Below are 16,336 nucleotides of genomic sequence, written 5' to 3' on the forward strand. Positions count from 1 at the left end.
CTAGTCAGAGGAAATTTGTGTGACTAATGCCAGAACACCATTAACAGATTGTGTTTGATTGGCATATCAAAATTGTTCATTAGCAATTGTGAAAATTGCTCAAACATGACAACAAAGTAAGTTAGCAACATCTGGATTTTTCGGGAGCAGGCGAGAGATAGCAGTGGTCATTGGGTTGTTAATCTCTAAATTAAGTGAATTAACACTGGTGCTTATTATCCTGAGTACAGAAACAACCTGAGACCCTCTCTCTCTCTCTCTCTCTCTCTCTCTCTCTCTCTCTCTCTCCTTTTATAAGATGAGGATTACTGTCTTTTACATACCTACTTAATAAGAAAGATTAAATAGTCCTTTAAGGGGTGGACATAAATAATCACAATTACTCTTAATTTAGCCAGTGGAGCCAGAGCTGAGGAGCTGTGGTTAATGGAGCACACAGTCCCTGCGCTGTCTGAGTGAGCTCCCTCATCCGTGCCACTTGGCTGCATTTTAAGTCAGCACAATCAGGCATCATGGAAGGCAGAGAACTGAATCCTGTCCTCAAGGGATCTTACAACTTCCAGGATCTGGAAGGCTCCCTGGAGGATTTGGGACCAAGGTAAGCCCAAATAGCTTACCAATTTTGTGAGAGACATTTACAGAACTCTTCTTTAAAAGTTTGCACTTATGCCCCCATGGGATGCACAAGATAATTATTTGGAATGCAAAAACAAAATATTAAGACTTCCTCCGTTTGTTTGTACCTTTAAAATAGAGGGAAGAAACTAGTCCATGTTTACTTAATGACGGACAGTAGCACATAAATAAATAAATAGATATAGATAGGTAAAGATTCACATGACAATATGTTACTTGTTTCAAATGTTTCTGATAATGGTATGTGATCAATGAAGTTTGGGGATTCTGACTATACAATTGTGTAGATATATCTTGTCAGTTCTGCTTCCTCAAGTCACTTTGGCCCCCTTGCGTTACTGAGTATTGCCAGGTTGTATTTCCTAATTGTTTCACAGTGGATCATAACAGATGCCCCATCTCATCTGATATGAGTGTCTGCCCTCGTGTGGGGTAAACTCTTGTCCAACCTGTGAAGGGACCTTATTTTACTCTTTATCCAAATAACGACTTTCAACAGATACCCGATTCTCCCAGGTGCTTACACGAGACCTGTTCACCAATCACTCCGGTACAGCCTGGCCTACTGAATGCAAGGGTGTTGTAGTCCAGAATACCTCCAGACATTGAACTCATAACAGGGAGTGTTATGAGTGGCCTCTCCCATCCAGATAGTCCCTTTTTCTACTCAGAGCGCAGTGTAGGGTTGACTGGAAACCTCCAGAATTTGAGTCTGGAGAGGGAGCATTTGGGTCCAGAGAAGGGTTCTGCCTTCTCTGAATATCCCAGTCTCCAGAGAGTCTCCTGATCCAGACCAGGTCCATTGAGATATATGAGATACGGAACACTGACCTAAACAACTCTGTGTTCTCTACTCAGTGCTGATTCATGGGACAGGGACGGACTCAGAAGCCAAGTCAAGGAAATATAATCTGTCGTGTTAGCTCCTCCTCCCACAGCTGCCAGCCTGGGTCATCCCCATTTAACATCCTCAAGTGTCCTACACAGATCACCTCTCACCATTCTGATCGATGCGGCTTTCTTACTTCCCATAGAAGAAGCCACTATGTCCTCAAATCCAATTCATGACCGTGAACTTACTTTTGTCAGATAATTTGTCATTATTCTCCTTGTACATCCTAACATTAATAATAATGGTAATAGCACTAACACATGGTGCTTACTATGTACCAAACCTTGCTCCTTAAGTGCTTTACGTATAGTGACTTTAACCCTCAAGACAACCCTCTGAGGAAGGTACTATTTTTTCCCCACTTTACACATAAGTAAACTAAAGTATAGACAGATTAAGTATAACTTGCCAAGGTCACACAGCTAACAAGTGACACAAATAAGGAAAATGAACCCCAACTGTTCACGAATTCCATGTTCTTAAGTACTGCATGACACCACTTATCCCAGCATTATTTGTTCTCTTGTACTACTACTTATAAGGCAAAACATCATTCTTTAACTGTCTCAAAGCAATTTTTCTTCCACTCCTTCCACTTTAGGATACATATTCTTCTTAGATTTCTTTCTACTCTCCCAAATATTGCATGACCGTGGGGATTATTTAAACGAATGCTCAAGAGGCTTTGCTTCCAAAATGTGAACTTCCACTACCACACTTCTTATTTAGATCATTTCTACCCTTTCTCTCCATTCCAATGTATTTCTTTAAACCAGAATTGTGAAGTCAATATTCCTGCATCCTGGGATGTCACGTTCAGCACTTCATTAATCTCTGAGATTCTTTCTTTGCTGAGGGACCGTGATTGTGGGCTAATTACCCAGCAACCAGTGGTAAAGTAATTTGAATTTAAATCTCTTAGTATTTCTTTCCTTGGGAATTTATTTAGTCTATCCTTCTTTGATGTTTTAGAGAATATGTTAAGACAGTAAAAGGAGAAAGAGGAAGATAAGTTTCTGTCTGATTAAGAGGTGGTAGTGTTTCTTGCATTTTAGATTTCAGATCTGAGGTCTTTACACCTTGTATCTAGTCTTCCTAATGGGCTTTGAGGTTTAGTCATCTTTAATGAGGAGGGATATCTTGAATGTTTTTGTTTCTCCCAGGTAAATGTATTAAGAGAAAAAATAAACGTCATTTCATACTTTCATGTTAATTTTTAAAATGACAATCGGCCATTCATTCAACCATTCCTCATCAAACTTTTCTAAATTTTAAGTCATTAAAATTAATGTCGATTAAATAGTGGATCAATATTTCCAATCATGGGCATATTTATTTTGGATCACATATATGACAAAATGATTATACTTTTAAATATATTTGTGCAGATTTTGTAGTGCTTCTGGGTCCTTTGCATAATGAGCTTAGGTATGCTTTGCAGGACTTGGTGGAAGGTAATGGTGGTAGAAGTTTATAGGGGTTACCTGGCTTTTCCAACAAGTTGCTGTCATTCCTCTATATCTGATGCCAAGTCACTGGGCCAGGAAAACCATTCCTGGGCAAAGTCGGAGCAAACCAGGGACATGTTGGTATCCTCTTACTGAGTGCTCCAAAGACAGCTAAACTATAGTACCATATTTGCCGCATTCTTATGTATGGAGGGGCAGAGGGGACTTGCACGTGGTGAAAGTCTCTGTACAAAATTACATCAGTTCTTCACTTTATAGTCAGCATAATCATTTCTCAACCAGTGGTTTTCAAGGGTCAAAGGAAGAAAGATGGTTTAAAGACTTGAGAATGATTTGTAGTGTCAAAAATGCTTTCCAAATGAGCTATGCATTTTACTGCCTGGGGGAGAAATGGGCACTTGCAAAACAGCTATCAAATAAGCAGCAAAATTTTCATGTAGAATTGGGATTTCCACCAGGAATGACGATAAATATTAATGGCATCTTCCAGTTACTCAGTAGAAGTGCACTCACTCATGACTAACTTGAAGTAATTGAGGAGGAAGTCAGTTTCAATCTAATAAAGGTTCGAATTGCAGAATACTTTCTGGCAAATAAAAGTCATATTACATGTCTCCTAGCCCGGTAGAAGTCCTTTTATGAAAGGAGAGGGGAGTCTGTATTGGCATACCAAAGCCGTAACCTAACATCCTTCAGAAGGAACTCTTTATGAGTTCTCTTAAATAACCCTCGAGATTTTCTGTGTATGTTACAAATTAGCTTAAGAAATCTTTCCTATAGCTGGCATAGCCTTTGAACCGACCACCAGAAATTGGGCTTTCATATTCGTACAACTCAATTGGTATCCTGGTATCTTGGTGTATTTAAAATTAAGGGGATTAGAAAGCAAAATGCATAATAAGAATGCCAAGATTAATCCTTAACGTTGTGTTAGTCTTCATTCGAAGAAGTTGTCTTCTGTAACATCCCATGGGTTAGAACAAATTTGCCAGGTGTTCAGAGGTCCTGAAAATAAATTGACAACACTGAGGTCAACCTAAAACCCATCGACTATACACGTTAGAATAGTTTCTTTGTCACCTTCACTGGTGACTTCCGATGTAATTAAAAACCGCTTTAAAACTGAATCCATAATGTCATCAACTGCACATTGCCAGGACTGTGAGGCTACCTTAGGATGCAGTTAGAGCGAGGCTAAGTCAGGTGAACCTCAAGAATTATCAGTAGATGTGGGTGAGCCCCTGAAAACGGGCAACTGCTATCATATGTCACACTTCTCATCTCTTTCGCAACAGAGCCACATAAAAGGAAAATGGAGGGGCGTTTTAATGGCCACAGCTGCCATTTTTGTGTAGACCTAAATTTACTTGTTATACCCTGATGTATATTCATGTCTGCAAACCACACTTGAAAGAAAACTAATGACGTCAACTTCTGCAGACACTAAACAGTGGGAGATTTTGTACATGATTTTAGACCTTTCTCTGCACTCAGTTTTTCCTTTGTAGAATCTATGCACACGGCATCTTCCTTCTACTTTTTGTTTGATGAACCTCTTTGCTTGTGAGAGAAAAAGGGAGTCAATAGAGTAGATATTTTTTTCTTTTTTTCAAACCAAAAAACAGGTTTGGATGGGGTCTTTTTTCTTCCTTAAATAACTTCTTTGAATGTATTTTTTAACATTCAAACTCTCAGCTGGTGATATTTCTGCTATTATGAAGCCCACCCTTTTCTCTCCTCAGTTCCATCCTGTTCCTTCATGTTCTGTAGCATTGCTGTGGTGGTAATCCCAGCTTATAGTTATTTGTCTCCCATTTAGCCACAAGGTGTAAATTTGCTAACTGAAAAGGCGTGCTCTGACAGTTAATCTCGGTGTATGTCTAAAGGCTGAGCTTGCTGCCCTGGAAAATTTCCCTGGGGGATTGCTTTGTAGAATGTGAGGCCATTTGTTGAGCTGTCTGATATGGAAGGAGAGAAAATGAAAGGACCCGCCAGAGAGAAGAGGGATCATACAAAGCCTTGCAGAACAAAGAGGGAAATCAAAGGACAATTTCCGGTCCACTCCAGTCCTGCAAGCATATTCTTGGGAACTAGGGCATCAGAGATATTTTCCTATTAATATTTTTAGAGAAGTTGCTGAGAGAAAGCCCCAAATCAGAGGGGTATGGCAAATTTAGTGATGCCCACAGGCTGTGCTCAGAAATCACCACCAACCCAAAACCCTTCCGTGTCTGAGACTCACAAGTTCTTCAAGAGTCTATAAAAATGTTTGGAACCAAAAGGGGAAAAAACACATTGGTATTGATTCCAGAATCTAAAAAAGGTATCTACAAAAATCAAGATGACTAAATGTTTCACTGAATGTCTACAAAATATTTAATATTAACCTCATTGAGTATTAAATGTTACCTTCTTAAAAATTGCATTACATGTGAAAACAAATAGTGAATTTAATTTTTTTCATTTTGCAAGGTTTTGAGCATGCCAATAATAATTTAAATGAGCCACACATAGCCAATAATTTGAAATTCAAAATGATAAGAATCTCTCTACTTTTTTACACAAAAATGTATATTTTATGTGGGATGTGGGGGCATCTTAACATCTTTATATGATGTGTGTGGTAGGACCGATAAAAGAAAGCGTAGAGCACGTTAAAGTTTTTAAAACAGCTCTGCATCCAAGGGTATGATTATTCCTGAAGACAGACATCTGCTCAGACTTTAATGGGGAGGACCAGAAGGCAAGCCAAGGGAAAGGTTCTGGTTTGTTCTTGTTGTCTGCACCTGTAGTTGGCATGAGGAAATTCACAAGGCACCTGTACTTCATTAGGAAGCTCAAGGATGGTGCCTCAGTTCTGGAGAAGAAGGAAAGCTCATCTTGAGCTGAGCACACAAAGCCATCTAGTTAGGTCATGTTGACTGAATTCCACTGTCCTTTTTTCTGAGTTGTGTTCTCTCCCAGCAGATGACCAGGCCCTCATGTGCCTTTGTGGCCTAATTCACATTTTCCAAGTTAAAGAGATTTATATTTTTAAAACAGAAAACTTGAGACGGTAGGAATGGGAGAGATGATAGATTATCTGAATTCCATGTGTGATGATCCTAGCCTTTAATTCAGTGGCCTAACTTCTTCAAGCTTTATTTTACTCACCAAACACGGGGCAATGAATGCTGTCTACCAACATTCATTGCCCCGTGCATGGTGAGTGAAAGCATTTGATCATTTCTTATCAAAGAAAATGATATTTCTTTGCAACCCCATCCCTCAGTAGTAACTACTAATAACAGTTGGGTATAGTTCTTGCAAAAAACTTTTCTTTACGTACGTGCACTTAGGTATTATTACTGTCTTTTTATGAGATGAGACAATAGTAAGTAAGGTTTAAAAAAATGTTTTTCACTTAACAGTGTATCTTAGGTATTTTCCAGGTTAGTCCATGTGAACTTACCTCAGTCATTTTTAATGATCACATGGTATTTCAATGCATGGCTGGACCACAGTTGATTGAACTATTCTGTATTGCCGGGCACTTGGGTTGGGCATTCAACTTTGACCTTTCAGGAGAATGAATCAGGTGCCTACCTACATAAATCATTATATACTGCCCAGAAATACATGCCCTCAACTCCTTGTTTTGGCTTAATTCATCCCAGAGTAGAAAGAACCAAATCTTAGCCTATGCTGATACTTGTTGTTAAATGTAAATGCTGTATGTGATTCCTCATTTATTTATTTCTTTCTCTTCTGTTTTTGCCTTTTTCCTCTTATGCAGTCATCTGCAGCCAGGGACAAGGACGAATCGGCCCTACCGGTAGGAAGCAGTGGCCCTGACTCTACCTACTCATGTGCCCGTGGAGAGTGTGGGGCGGGGATGGGAAAAAGAGGGGCTTGTGTGCTCAACCAATCATCCTCTCCCTTGGAATACTTAAACGGTTCAACCCCTGGAGTGTGTCCTGCAATTTGTGAAGACTGAATTCTGACATTCACTGACAAATTATTTTCTGGGACTAGGTTTCGTAAGTTTGAATTCTCTCTTCCATTTGGAATGAATTTTCATAGGAGGCAAAAAAGTGAGATCTTTCCAAATTGCATTCCAAGGGATGTTGAGCTGATATTTGGGGATAGTGTGGAATCTAATGCTTGATATCTGTTTCCTTTGTGTTATCTGCATGCACATATTCTTTGATTGGAAATTTCTTTTGGTCCTGTCAAAAGAAATGCTGCATGAGTCCTATGTATTCAATATATACATCATGCCCACAAGAATGCTTGAAGTTGTTCTGTAGATAGAATCCTATTCTAATGAAGATCTCCAAAACAGAGTTGGTTTAGGGTGTAGCACTTTCCAAACGTGTTTAACCATGGAGTTTGTCATGGGACATTTTTGGAGAAAACCCCTTTGTGGGTATGGAGTGTGATGAAATCTTTTGGAAGAAAAACCCTACAACAATAGAGAGTTGGAATACATCGTGAAAAATTGTATTTTATTTTTACTGGTCCCCAGAAAGATTTAATGTCAAGCCTTTGTGACAAAAGTTCAATAAGAGATTAATTTCCTTATATCACCATACCTTCCCTCCCAGATGTCCCAGAATAAGAACCATAGCAACACATTAATATCAATAACCACATTTTCCAGTTTTTACTCAATTAATACATCACATTTTATATTGTGCAGCATGGTAAGAAAATGACCTTCAGAGTTTTTGTGCTTAGAAATCAAGCAGTGATCACACTTCACCTCCCTTCGGGTCTCCTAATCTTACTCCTAAAATATTTTGAAACTTAATCATCTGAATCCTCTCTAGCTAACACAGTGCATCAAAAAAGAGTACAGACTTTTAAAGCTAAAAGGACAAGTGACGATAATGCCTATAGTCTTCCTCATGTCATGCTCAGAGCAGAGACTTACGACATTCATTGAGCGCCCATAGGATATGCCTGATCTGGGACAAGGATATGGATGCAGATCCAGTCTTTTCCTTTGAGGAGCCATAATCCGTTTCACCATTAAGACACCATAATCCCCTCTAATTCTTCTCCAACCCTGTTGAACTAGAAAGATTATTTCCAATAGACTATCAATTGCAGAAAAATCACACTAAGAAAGTCAGATTTCTCCTGAAGTCTTATAGTGAGATTTTACCTACACTTTAAGCTCACTTACAGGGTTTATGTCTGTCTCCAAACGTGTAGGTCACGATTGTTAACAAGTATTTTACAAAGCGAGGGAGATACAGGCAATAGTATGGAAACACTACCCGAGTTAGTCACGTTAAACAGATTTTTGTAGTGTTAGACTGAGTGTATCTTGAGATTCTAAACGTGAGTTGGTCTAGGGTGTAACCCTTTCCAAACGTATTTAACCAGGAGTCTTTTATGGGATATTTTTGGAGAACCCCCCATTCCACCTTTTGTGGGTCTGGAGTGTGATGAAATATTTTGGAAAACCCTATAATGTAGAGGGTTGGAATACATCATGAAAAATCATATTTTATTTTTACCAGACCCCAGAAAAATTTCATGTCAAGCTTTTGTGCCAAAAGTTCAATAATTTCCTTGTATTACAATAGTTTCCTCCCCTAAAATCTATCTACAAGGCCTGGCTGCCTCTGAGCATCTTCACCTGTGACAATCCACACAAAACCAACCAAGAAAGAGAAAGTTCTCATTCAGGATAAAAATCTGTCAAAATATAGAGAATTGAGGTTTTTATAGATTGTTTTGAGGATAAAAATAGTCTGTTGGTAACCTTATCTCTAGAAGCTCATTCTTATTCTCTCACCTATCAATTCCATTTATTTGGCCAAAAGATCACAATTAGTAGGAGTTGGTGCAAAAGGGGCCCTCCTCAAAATCAGGCAGGTTCCCTGTGGATTCATGAAAACAGGTCTTGTCTCTTCAGATCTCGCTTAACATAGCCCATAGTGCTTTCTAGATCAGAACTGTGATCCCAGGATAGAGATGAGGTACCCCAGGAGATGTGCAAGGTGATCCTTTGGAAAGCCAGGATAAAATATTAGCACCTCTACCATTCACTTCCTTTATCATTCTTCTTAACTTGTTTTCAAAAACGTTTATATATGTTCACATTTTAGTATTAATATGCATGTCTACATAGATATGAGTATAGACACAATTATAGATATAGATGTGGATATAGATACACATACACACCCTTTAAAATTTCACTGACAGCCGGGCTCAGTGACTCAGCCTGTAATCCCAGCACTTTGGTAGACCGAGGCGAGTGGGTTGCCTGAGCCCGCGGATTTGAGACCAGCCCTGGCAACTTGGCAAGACCTCATCTCTACAATAAATCAAAAATTAGCTGGGGTGTGGTAGCACGTGACTGTAGTTCTGGCTACTTGGAAGGCAGAAGGATTGCCTGAGCCCAGCAGGTCAGTGCTGCGGTGGCCGTGAATGTGCCACTGCATTCCAGCCTAGGCCACGGAGTGAAACTCCAACCTAAAAAAAAAAAAAAAATTTACTGACATGGGATGCACAATCCAAAAATTGAGAGACCACCTCCTAGTTTGGACAACAGTCTTTTAGAAAAGCAGATCTCATATCGCTTCCTTCTAGCCTCCGGTTTTTGTCTGTATGACCTTGCCTCCTCATTTCACTCCTCCGAGACAAAGTTTCTTCATCTGCCAAAAGGGAATAATAACAGTACTTCCCAGGGTTCATTTTGAGAATGGGATAAATGCAGGGATGTGAATTCTATAGCATGTGGCCTGGCATTTTTGAAGCTCTTCAAAAAGTGGAAGATTTAGCAGGAAAGGACACGAGAAAGCCATTCCCTCGGGGGCTTTGGAAATGTGCTTTGAGAAATCTTTGTGTGTGATCAAGCGACAGAAACGAGTGGCCGCTAGACTAGGCGAGATGCTTGTCTAGAACGCACTGGCCTTTCATTTCTGAAACTAACCGCATCTTTGGTTTCTCTGCCCAGGCTAAGCCGCGTCTCCAGCGAGGTGGCAGTTCTGCTTCTCTCCACAACAGTCTCATGAGGAATAGCATCTTCCAGCTCATGATACACACCCTCGACCCGCTTGCCGAAGGTAAACATCAGGCTTTGGTTTGGGAGCTTGTTTGGGGGCGGGGGTGGGGAGGAGGGAGGAGGATGTCCAAAGGCTTCTCTGCGTAAGACATGGTTATGCGGTCGTCACACTCGCCTGCCGCCCTCCCCTTGTCTAGCATCTTCCGGGAGCAGCCCCGGCCCTTTGACGTGCGTATCTGCAACAGCTGAGTTCATGGTCGGTGGTTTGTGTACCAGGATTAGGATGTGAGGTCCGAGTGCTGTTTCTATCTTTTGATGTCTGCAGCATCTAGTTTGTGAGGAGGCAGAGAGGGCAAAAAAGGTTTCCCTCCCCTCCAGCGAAAGGAACAGATCTCTTTTATCATTATTTCTAAATTTCGGAACAAAATGTGTGTGAAGATAAATTGTGCATCTTTCAAAAGAGACAAAGAACTCCATGATTCAGAAGGGCCATGAGTTGTTTTGAGAGTGATGTTCATGGCAGAATATCGTTACTGTACTGATTCTTTGGCGATTGGAGGGTGGGAGGCGAGCATTTACACAACCAAAGGGCTGTCTCTCAGAGAACTGCTTGGGGTCTGTCACTGGTGACCCAAAAGGCCAGGTTTACCTCCCAGGGTTATCCTGTGAACCATCATAAACAATCCAGTATCGTGTACTTACAGTGTTACTGAGTCACAATGAACTCCAACACATCGTGTTTCTTCAATTGCATAAGTACCCTAAAAAATTAGTTTTTCGAGTCGATAGATATCTGATGTGTCAAATAAATATTAGTTTTGCCACTAATAAGGGCAAAAGGGGTTTAAATATAACCAAATCCATTCTCCCTGCATCCCTGGACCTTATAATTGGGTCTGTTGTTACACAGTAGCTAATATAGCTTGGGAAACAGGTATGTGCCACTGAACGATCCCAGCAGATCTGATTGCCAAATCATGTCACGTAAATGTCAGCTCTGTCTAACTCAGTATCAAGCTTTGCCAAAGAATTTCAAGGGTACAGCCAATCAAGAAATTCACATGATGTAAAGAAAAATCTGGGACATAAGAGTGGTTCCCCAGGTCCTATCTTCCTCATGGGACACATATGTGTCATCCAGAATAAGAGGTGAGGATCACAGGGTCACCCCTCACTGCAGAGGATGGGGCATTTCAATTATGAAACATCTCCTTATCATACCCTAGAGAGCTGTAGAGCTGACACAATATTTTCCAAGGAGCCCTGCTTCATTCATAGGTCCTGGATTCAGTCTACTAGAGGCAATCCTTAGTGAGGGACATTCTAAATATTATCACTCCATTTGCCCAGAGGTTCATTTGGCAAAGGAGATTAGACCTAGTCACCAGCCTTCTTTTCTTTTTCCTGGGGTACACCCTCAGAGAAGGGAGGAGAGGAAGCACTCAGGCCAACTGCTTTAACTACTCCCTTCCTCCACTAAGCAGTTGTGTGACTTTGGGCGAGTGGGGGTCTCTCTAGTATTTGGTTTCACCATCTATAGTAAGAGTTATCTTTGGCACACTACAGTTGACAAAGCTTTTTCACACCTGTAAACTTACTCTTCACAATAACAGTTCGTAGCGAACATGATTGTTCTCCTTTCCCAAAATATCGTACCACCAGCATAGATCTCAAACTTATCCACTGCTCTCTCTCTCTCTGCCAGCACTTTGCTCCAAGCCTTCTTCATCACTTGCCTGGATTCCTGCAGTAGCTTCTAGCTATGTTCCGTGGAACAGCCCAAGTAATCTTCTTTAAAAGTAAATCAGGCTGTGTCATTCCTGCTTATGGCTTTCTGGGGCTCTTAGGAAGTTGTGAAACTCCTCCCGTGGTCTGGGTTATCTGTCTTTTGCTCCAAACTCAATCTCAGGCACACAGACACCTCTTCCCCGCCTCATGCCTTTGCATTGACTGTTCCCGCCACCAGAACGCGCTTCCTTTCCCCATTCTCTTCCATTTTTCCCACTTCACTCCTGCCTATTTTTCAGCACTGTCTAAATGACACTTCCTGAGCATCCAGCACAAATCAGGACCTCCCATCCCTGTCTCTCAGCGCACCCTTTCATTTTTCTTCATTGCTCACCTGACAATTTGTGTGATTATGTGTGTGTGGCCTGTCTCTACCAGGATACAAGGAGTTTCTTGTGAGCAGGAACTTTATTTTATTTGCCAGCTGTCCGCAAAGCCCAGAAGAGTACCTGACACATGGTCCCTGTTAAGGCTGGGAAAGATGAAGCAACTTGGCCAAAGGCATGATATTGACCTGATCGTCACACCATTCCAGTCTCTAAAGCCACATGGTTTTAAGATGGTAGATGAATTGTATCTTATCTGTCTTGAGTCACCATATTCTCTATCCCATTGCCCTGGAGGACAATGTGAGAGGAAAAAAAGAATAATTGTATGTGCTCCAACTCAATTATAATCAAGCAACTGAGTATGTTTATTTTGGGGGAAAGCAGCGTTATGTAGTACTTGAGAGGGAACACTCCAGAACCAGACTCTGGATCCAGATCTCAGTTCTTGCATGTACTAGCTGTGTGACATTAGACAAGTTACTTAATCTCTCTGAGCCTTGGTTTCCTCATCTGTAAAATCAGGATGACATATAATGATGTCTACATTGTAGGTTGTCGTAAGGTGCAAGAGTATATATAAGCAAATCACTAATCACTCTGCCTAGCACCTATAACTACTATATTCAGGTTTGGAATTATTCTGTTTCATTATTTTGAAAAATAATACAAACCATGATTTTGTTTTTTTTTTTTTTTTGAGTTGGAGTCTCACTCTGTCACCCAGGCTGGAGTGCAGTGGCATGCTCATGGCCACCGCAGCCTTAGCCTGCTGGGCTCAGGCTGTCCTTCCACCTCACCCTTCCAAGTAGCGGGAACTACAGGCACGCACCACCACGCCCAGCTAATTTTTTGATTTATTGTAGAGAAGACGTCTCGCCAAGTTGCCCAGGCTGATCTTGAGCCCCTGGGTTCAGTCCATCCTCTCACCTCAGCCTCCCAAAGTTCTGGGATTGCAGGCTTGAGCCACTGCACCTGGCCAACCCATGATTTTTTAATTCAAAATATTCAAAAAGTTATAGTGAAAAAAAATGTCTTCCTCCTCTTAATTTTCTCCCATTCCCCAATTCTCCACAGAGGAAACCACAGATACCAGTTTCCTGGGTCTCATTCTAGAGATGTTCTATCATATACAATCGTGTGTGTGTGTGTGTGTGTGTGTGTGTGTGTGTGTGTGTGTGTGTGTGTGTGTGTGTGTTGTGTGTGTTGTGTGTGTGTATGTCCTTGCCCTCAGGTTTCAACAGTCTAAATTTCTCTGTCTTTTGTTTGGAAGAACTCAATTTCTGGAAGAGCTTGTTTTTGTTTTCTCAGTTTGGAGGGGAGGTCATGTTTTGCTTCTGTGAGATAAGAGAAAGTGAATCTAGGTTGTCTGGGAGTTAGGCCATCAGTGATTTTCCAAAACACCTGGCCCTTGTGGTGCCGCGCTACAATTAAACTGTTCCTGCTGCAGCAAGATGTGCCTTCTGAATCCAGGCACCTGCTTTCAAGGTGAAACCTCTCCCCGAAAGACGTGGAGGGCTCCAGTGATGTGAATCTGAGAGATACCGAGAGCCATAATCAGCTCTGGACTCGAGTGATTAGGAAATATGGAAAGCACTTCAGTGCTTTTAAATTGCTCCATAGCACGCGGCCAAGAAAACAGATTGCTCTGGTATTTTCCCCCCCAAATTCACAATCACTTTCCAGTCCAAGAACAGCCAAAAAAATTAACCTGCGGCTCTCAGAAATAGTCATCTCTCTTTTCGTTCGCATCTAATCACTTGAATTCACACGTCCTCGTGCCAAACTGCCACCTTTTAACAATGTGAAGTGTGCTAGTGACATCAGCAGGTTGACAGCACGAACGCTGCAGTCAGCAGCCTCCCTGTCACACGAAAGGACAATTCACTGATGTCACCAGTGCTCACCTGGCTGAGTAACACATTGGCAGCACTGGCATACGATCTGTGTACACAAAGGGAAGTGTTCGGCTTCATTTGGAAACAGCCTCCAAGACAGATGGGCTGTGGAAACACATTTCCCTTTGTCTCGTCTGTGCCACTCAGGTGCCAAATTCCAGCGATGGAGCCCTCACTAAAAGACTTCACTAGTAGTTTGGATCGGCCTCTGAGCCTGAGTCGCAAGATCCAGCAGGGTGTGTGTTTCACTTATCTATTGATGTGTAACAAAACACTCCAAGACTTAGTGACTTAAAACTACCACTTGATCATTGCCCGTGATTTTATGGATCGGGAATGTGGGCAGGGATAGGCTGGGTGATTCTTCTGTTCTATGTGGCATCATTGGAGGTTATGTGACGATATTCAGCTGGTGGAGGGATGGGTAAGAAGGTGTGAAAGGGTCTCACACATCTGGCACCTAGTAGGAAGGCACAGCTGGAAGGCTGGGCTCAGCTGGGCTCCCTGGCTCTCTATGCTGTTTCAGGACCTTTCCTGAAAGGATAGACTTCCATGTGGCAAACCTTCCAGGAGGCCTATACAGAAGAAGCTGCAAGGCTTTATATGACCTAGGCTGGCAAGTCCCAGGATGTCACTTCTACTGCAATTAGTCAAGACTCCAGGGGATAAGAATGAGACGCCACCTCTCAATGGGAAGAATGCCAGAGAATTTGAAACCACCTTGCACCTAACCTGCACCACCGATCGGTTCAGCTGTTTATTGTCCATGGGCATGCTCTGGGCAGACCACAGTGTATGGAAGCACACAGTTGGCCTGACCAGGTGAAGGCTTGGTCCAAACAAAGCTGAGCAGTGCCTTCCCAGGGACACACATTTCTCAGTCAGACACTGTTCATGAAAAGAAAGAATCTGCTTAAGGCCCGTATGAATGTTTGAAATGAAGATTTTGTTTCTTTTATAGGAAAGTCTTAGAGAACTAGAATAACAAGTCTTTGAGATCACAAGATGGCTGTCTGAATCGATCTTTCTCATAAACCTAGTAGAATTTTTACACATATAAATTGCAGACTCTAGGGTAATAACTAAAAAAAAAAAAAATTAAAGAAAAAAGTACAGCTGATATGCTAAGAAAGGAGAGAAAATAAAATCACCTAAAATGCTCAGTTAAAGCCATAAAGGGAACTGCCAGATGCAGCTGAGTGACCTTAGCTGTGTGATTTGTTTACTCTCTCTGTGCCTAAACCTTGTCATGTGTAGAAAGATAATAATAATAATAATTTCTATCTCATGGGGTTGTTTTAAGAGTCTATGAGCTAATATATGCCAGATGTAGTGGTATGAACCTAAAGCCCCAATTATTTGGAAGGTTGAGGCAGGAGGATCACTTGAGCCCAGTTCAGGGCCAGCCTGGGCAGCACAGCAAGACCCTGTCTCTAAAAAAAGAGAAAAAAAGTATATGAACTAATATGAGAAAAGCACTTAAAACAGGACCTGGCAGAGAATAAGTGCCAATTAAGTGCTAAATGTTATTATTAAGAAAGGACTGAGCCAGGCTCGGTAGCTCAGCCTGTAATCTCGTACTTTTGGGAGGCTGAGGTGAGTGGATTGCCTGAACCTGCGGGTTCGAGACCCGCCTGGGCAACTTGGCGAGACCTCATCTCTACAAATAAATCAAAAATCAGCCAGGCGTGGTAGCGTGGTGCCTGTAGTTCCAGCTACTTGGAAGGCTGAGGCGGCAGGATCGCTGGAGCCCAGCAGATTGAGGCTGCGGTGGCCGGGAGTGGCCACTGCACTCCAGTCTGGGCAATAGAGTGAGACTCCAATTCAAAAAAAAAAAAAAAAAGGGAGAAAGGACTGAAAATGACCTCAGATAGACGCTTGCTTTGCTCCATATAGGATTTACACATGGTAATAATAGCTTTTTCTTAGCTGTCATATTTGAGCACTTACTAGGTACCAAGTACTGTACTTTGCAAATGTTTTCTTTTTCTTTTTGTTTTGTTTTTTTCTTTTGAGTCAGTCTCACTCTGTCACCCAAGCTAGAGTGCAGTAGCACACTCACAGCCATCGCAGCCTCGACTTGCTGAGCACAGGTGATCCTTCCTCCTCAGCCTTGCAAGTAGTTGGAACCACAGGCATGTGCCACCATGACCGGTTAGTTTTGTTTTTTTTTTTCATAGAGTCGAGATCTTGCTATGTTGCCCAGGCTGGTCTAGAACCCCTGGGCTCAGGCATTCCTCTTGCCTCCACCTATACAGTTTTTGGTGTTTTTTTATGAGTCGGAGTCTCACTCTGTCTCCCAGGCTGGAGGGCAGTGGCACGCT

General features: G+C 41.8%; 1 protein-coding gene across 1 annotated transcript in view; it reads left to right on the plus strand.

Annotated features, from left to right (window-relative positions):
• The first annotated feature begins 512 nt into the window (after positions 1-512).
• The window catches only part of LOC103267301 (sodium/potassium/calcium exchanger 2-like), a 107,392-nt gene continuing 91,568 nt past the window's right edge, over positions 513-16,336 (plus strand). The window contains exons 1-4 of the mRNA XM_021715976.1: positions 513-598; positions 1,153-1,186; positions 6,773-6,811; positions 9,953-10,061. Coding sequence (XP_021571651.1) covers positions 513-598; positions 1,153-1,186; positions 6,773-6,811; positions 9,953-10,061 — 268 coding nt within the window. The remainder of the gene's footprint in view (positions 599-1,152; positions 1,187-6,772; positions 6,812-9,952; positions 10,062-16,336) is intronic.

The sequence above is a fragment of the Carlito syrichta genome, unplaced genomic scaffold, assembly GCF_000164805.1.
Source record: "Carlito syrichta isolate Samal-C Ts95f unplaced genomic scaffold, Tarsius_syrichta-2.0.1 Scaffold308100, whole genome shotgun sequence".
NCBI classification, from domain to species: domain Eukaryota; kingdom Metazoa; phylum Chordata; class Mammalia; order Primates; family Tarsiidae; genus Carlito; species Carlito syrichta.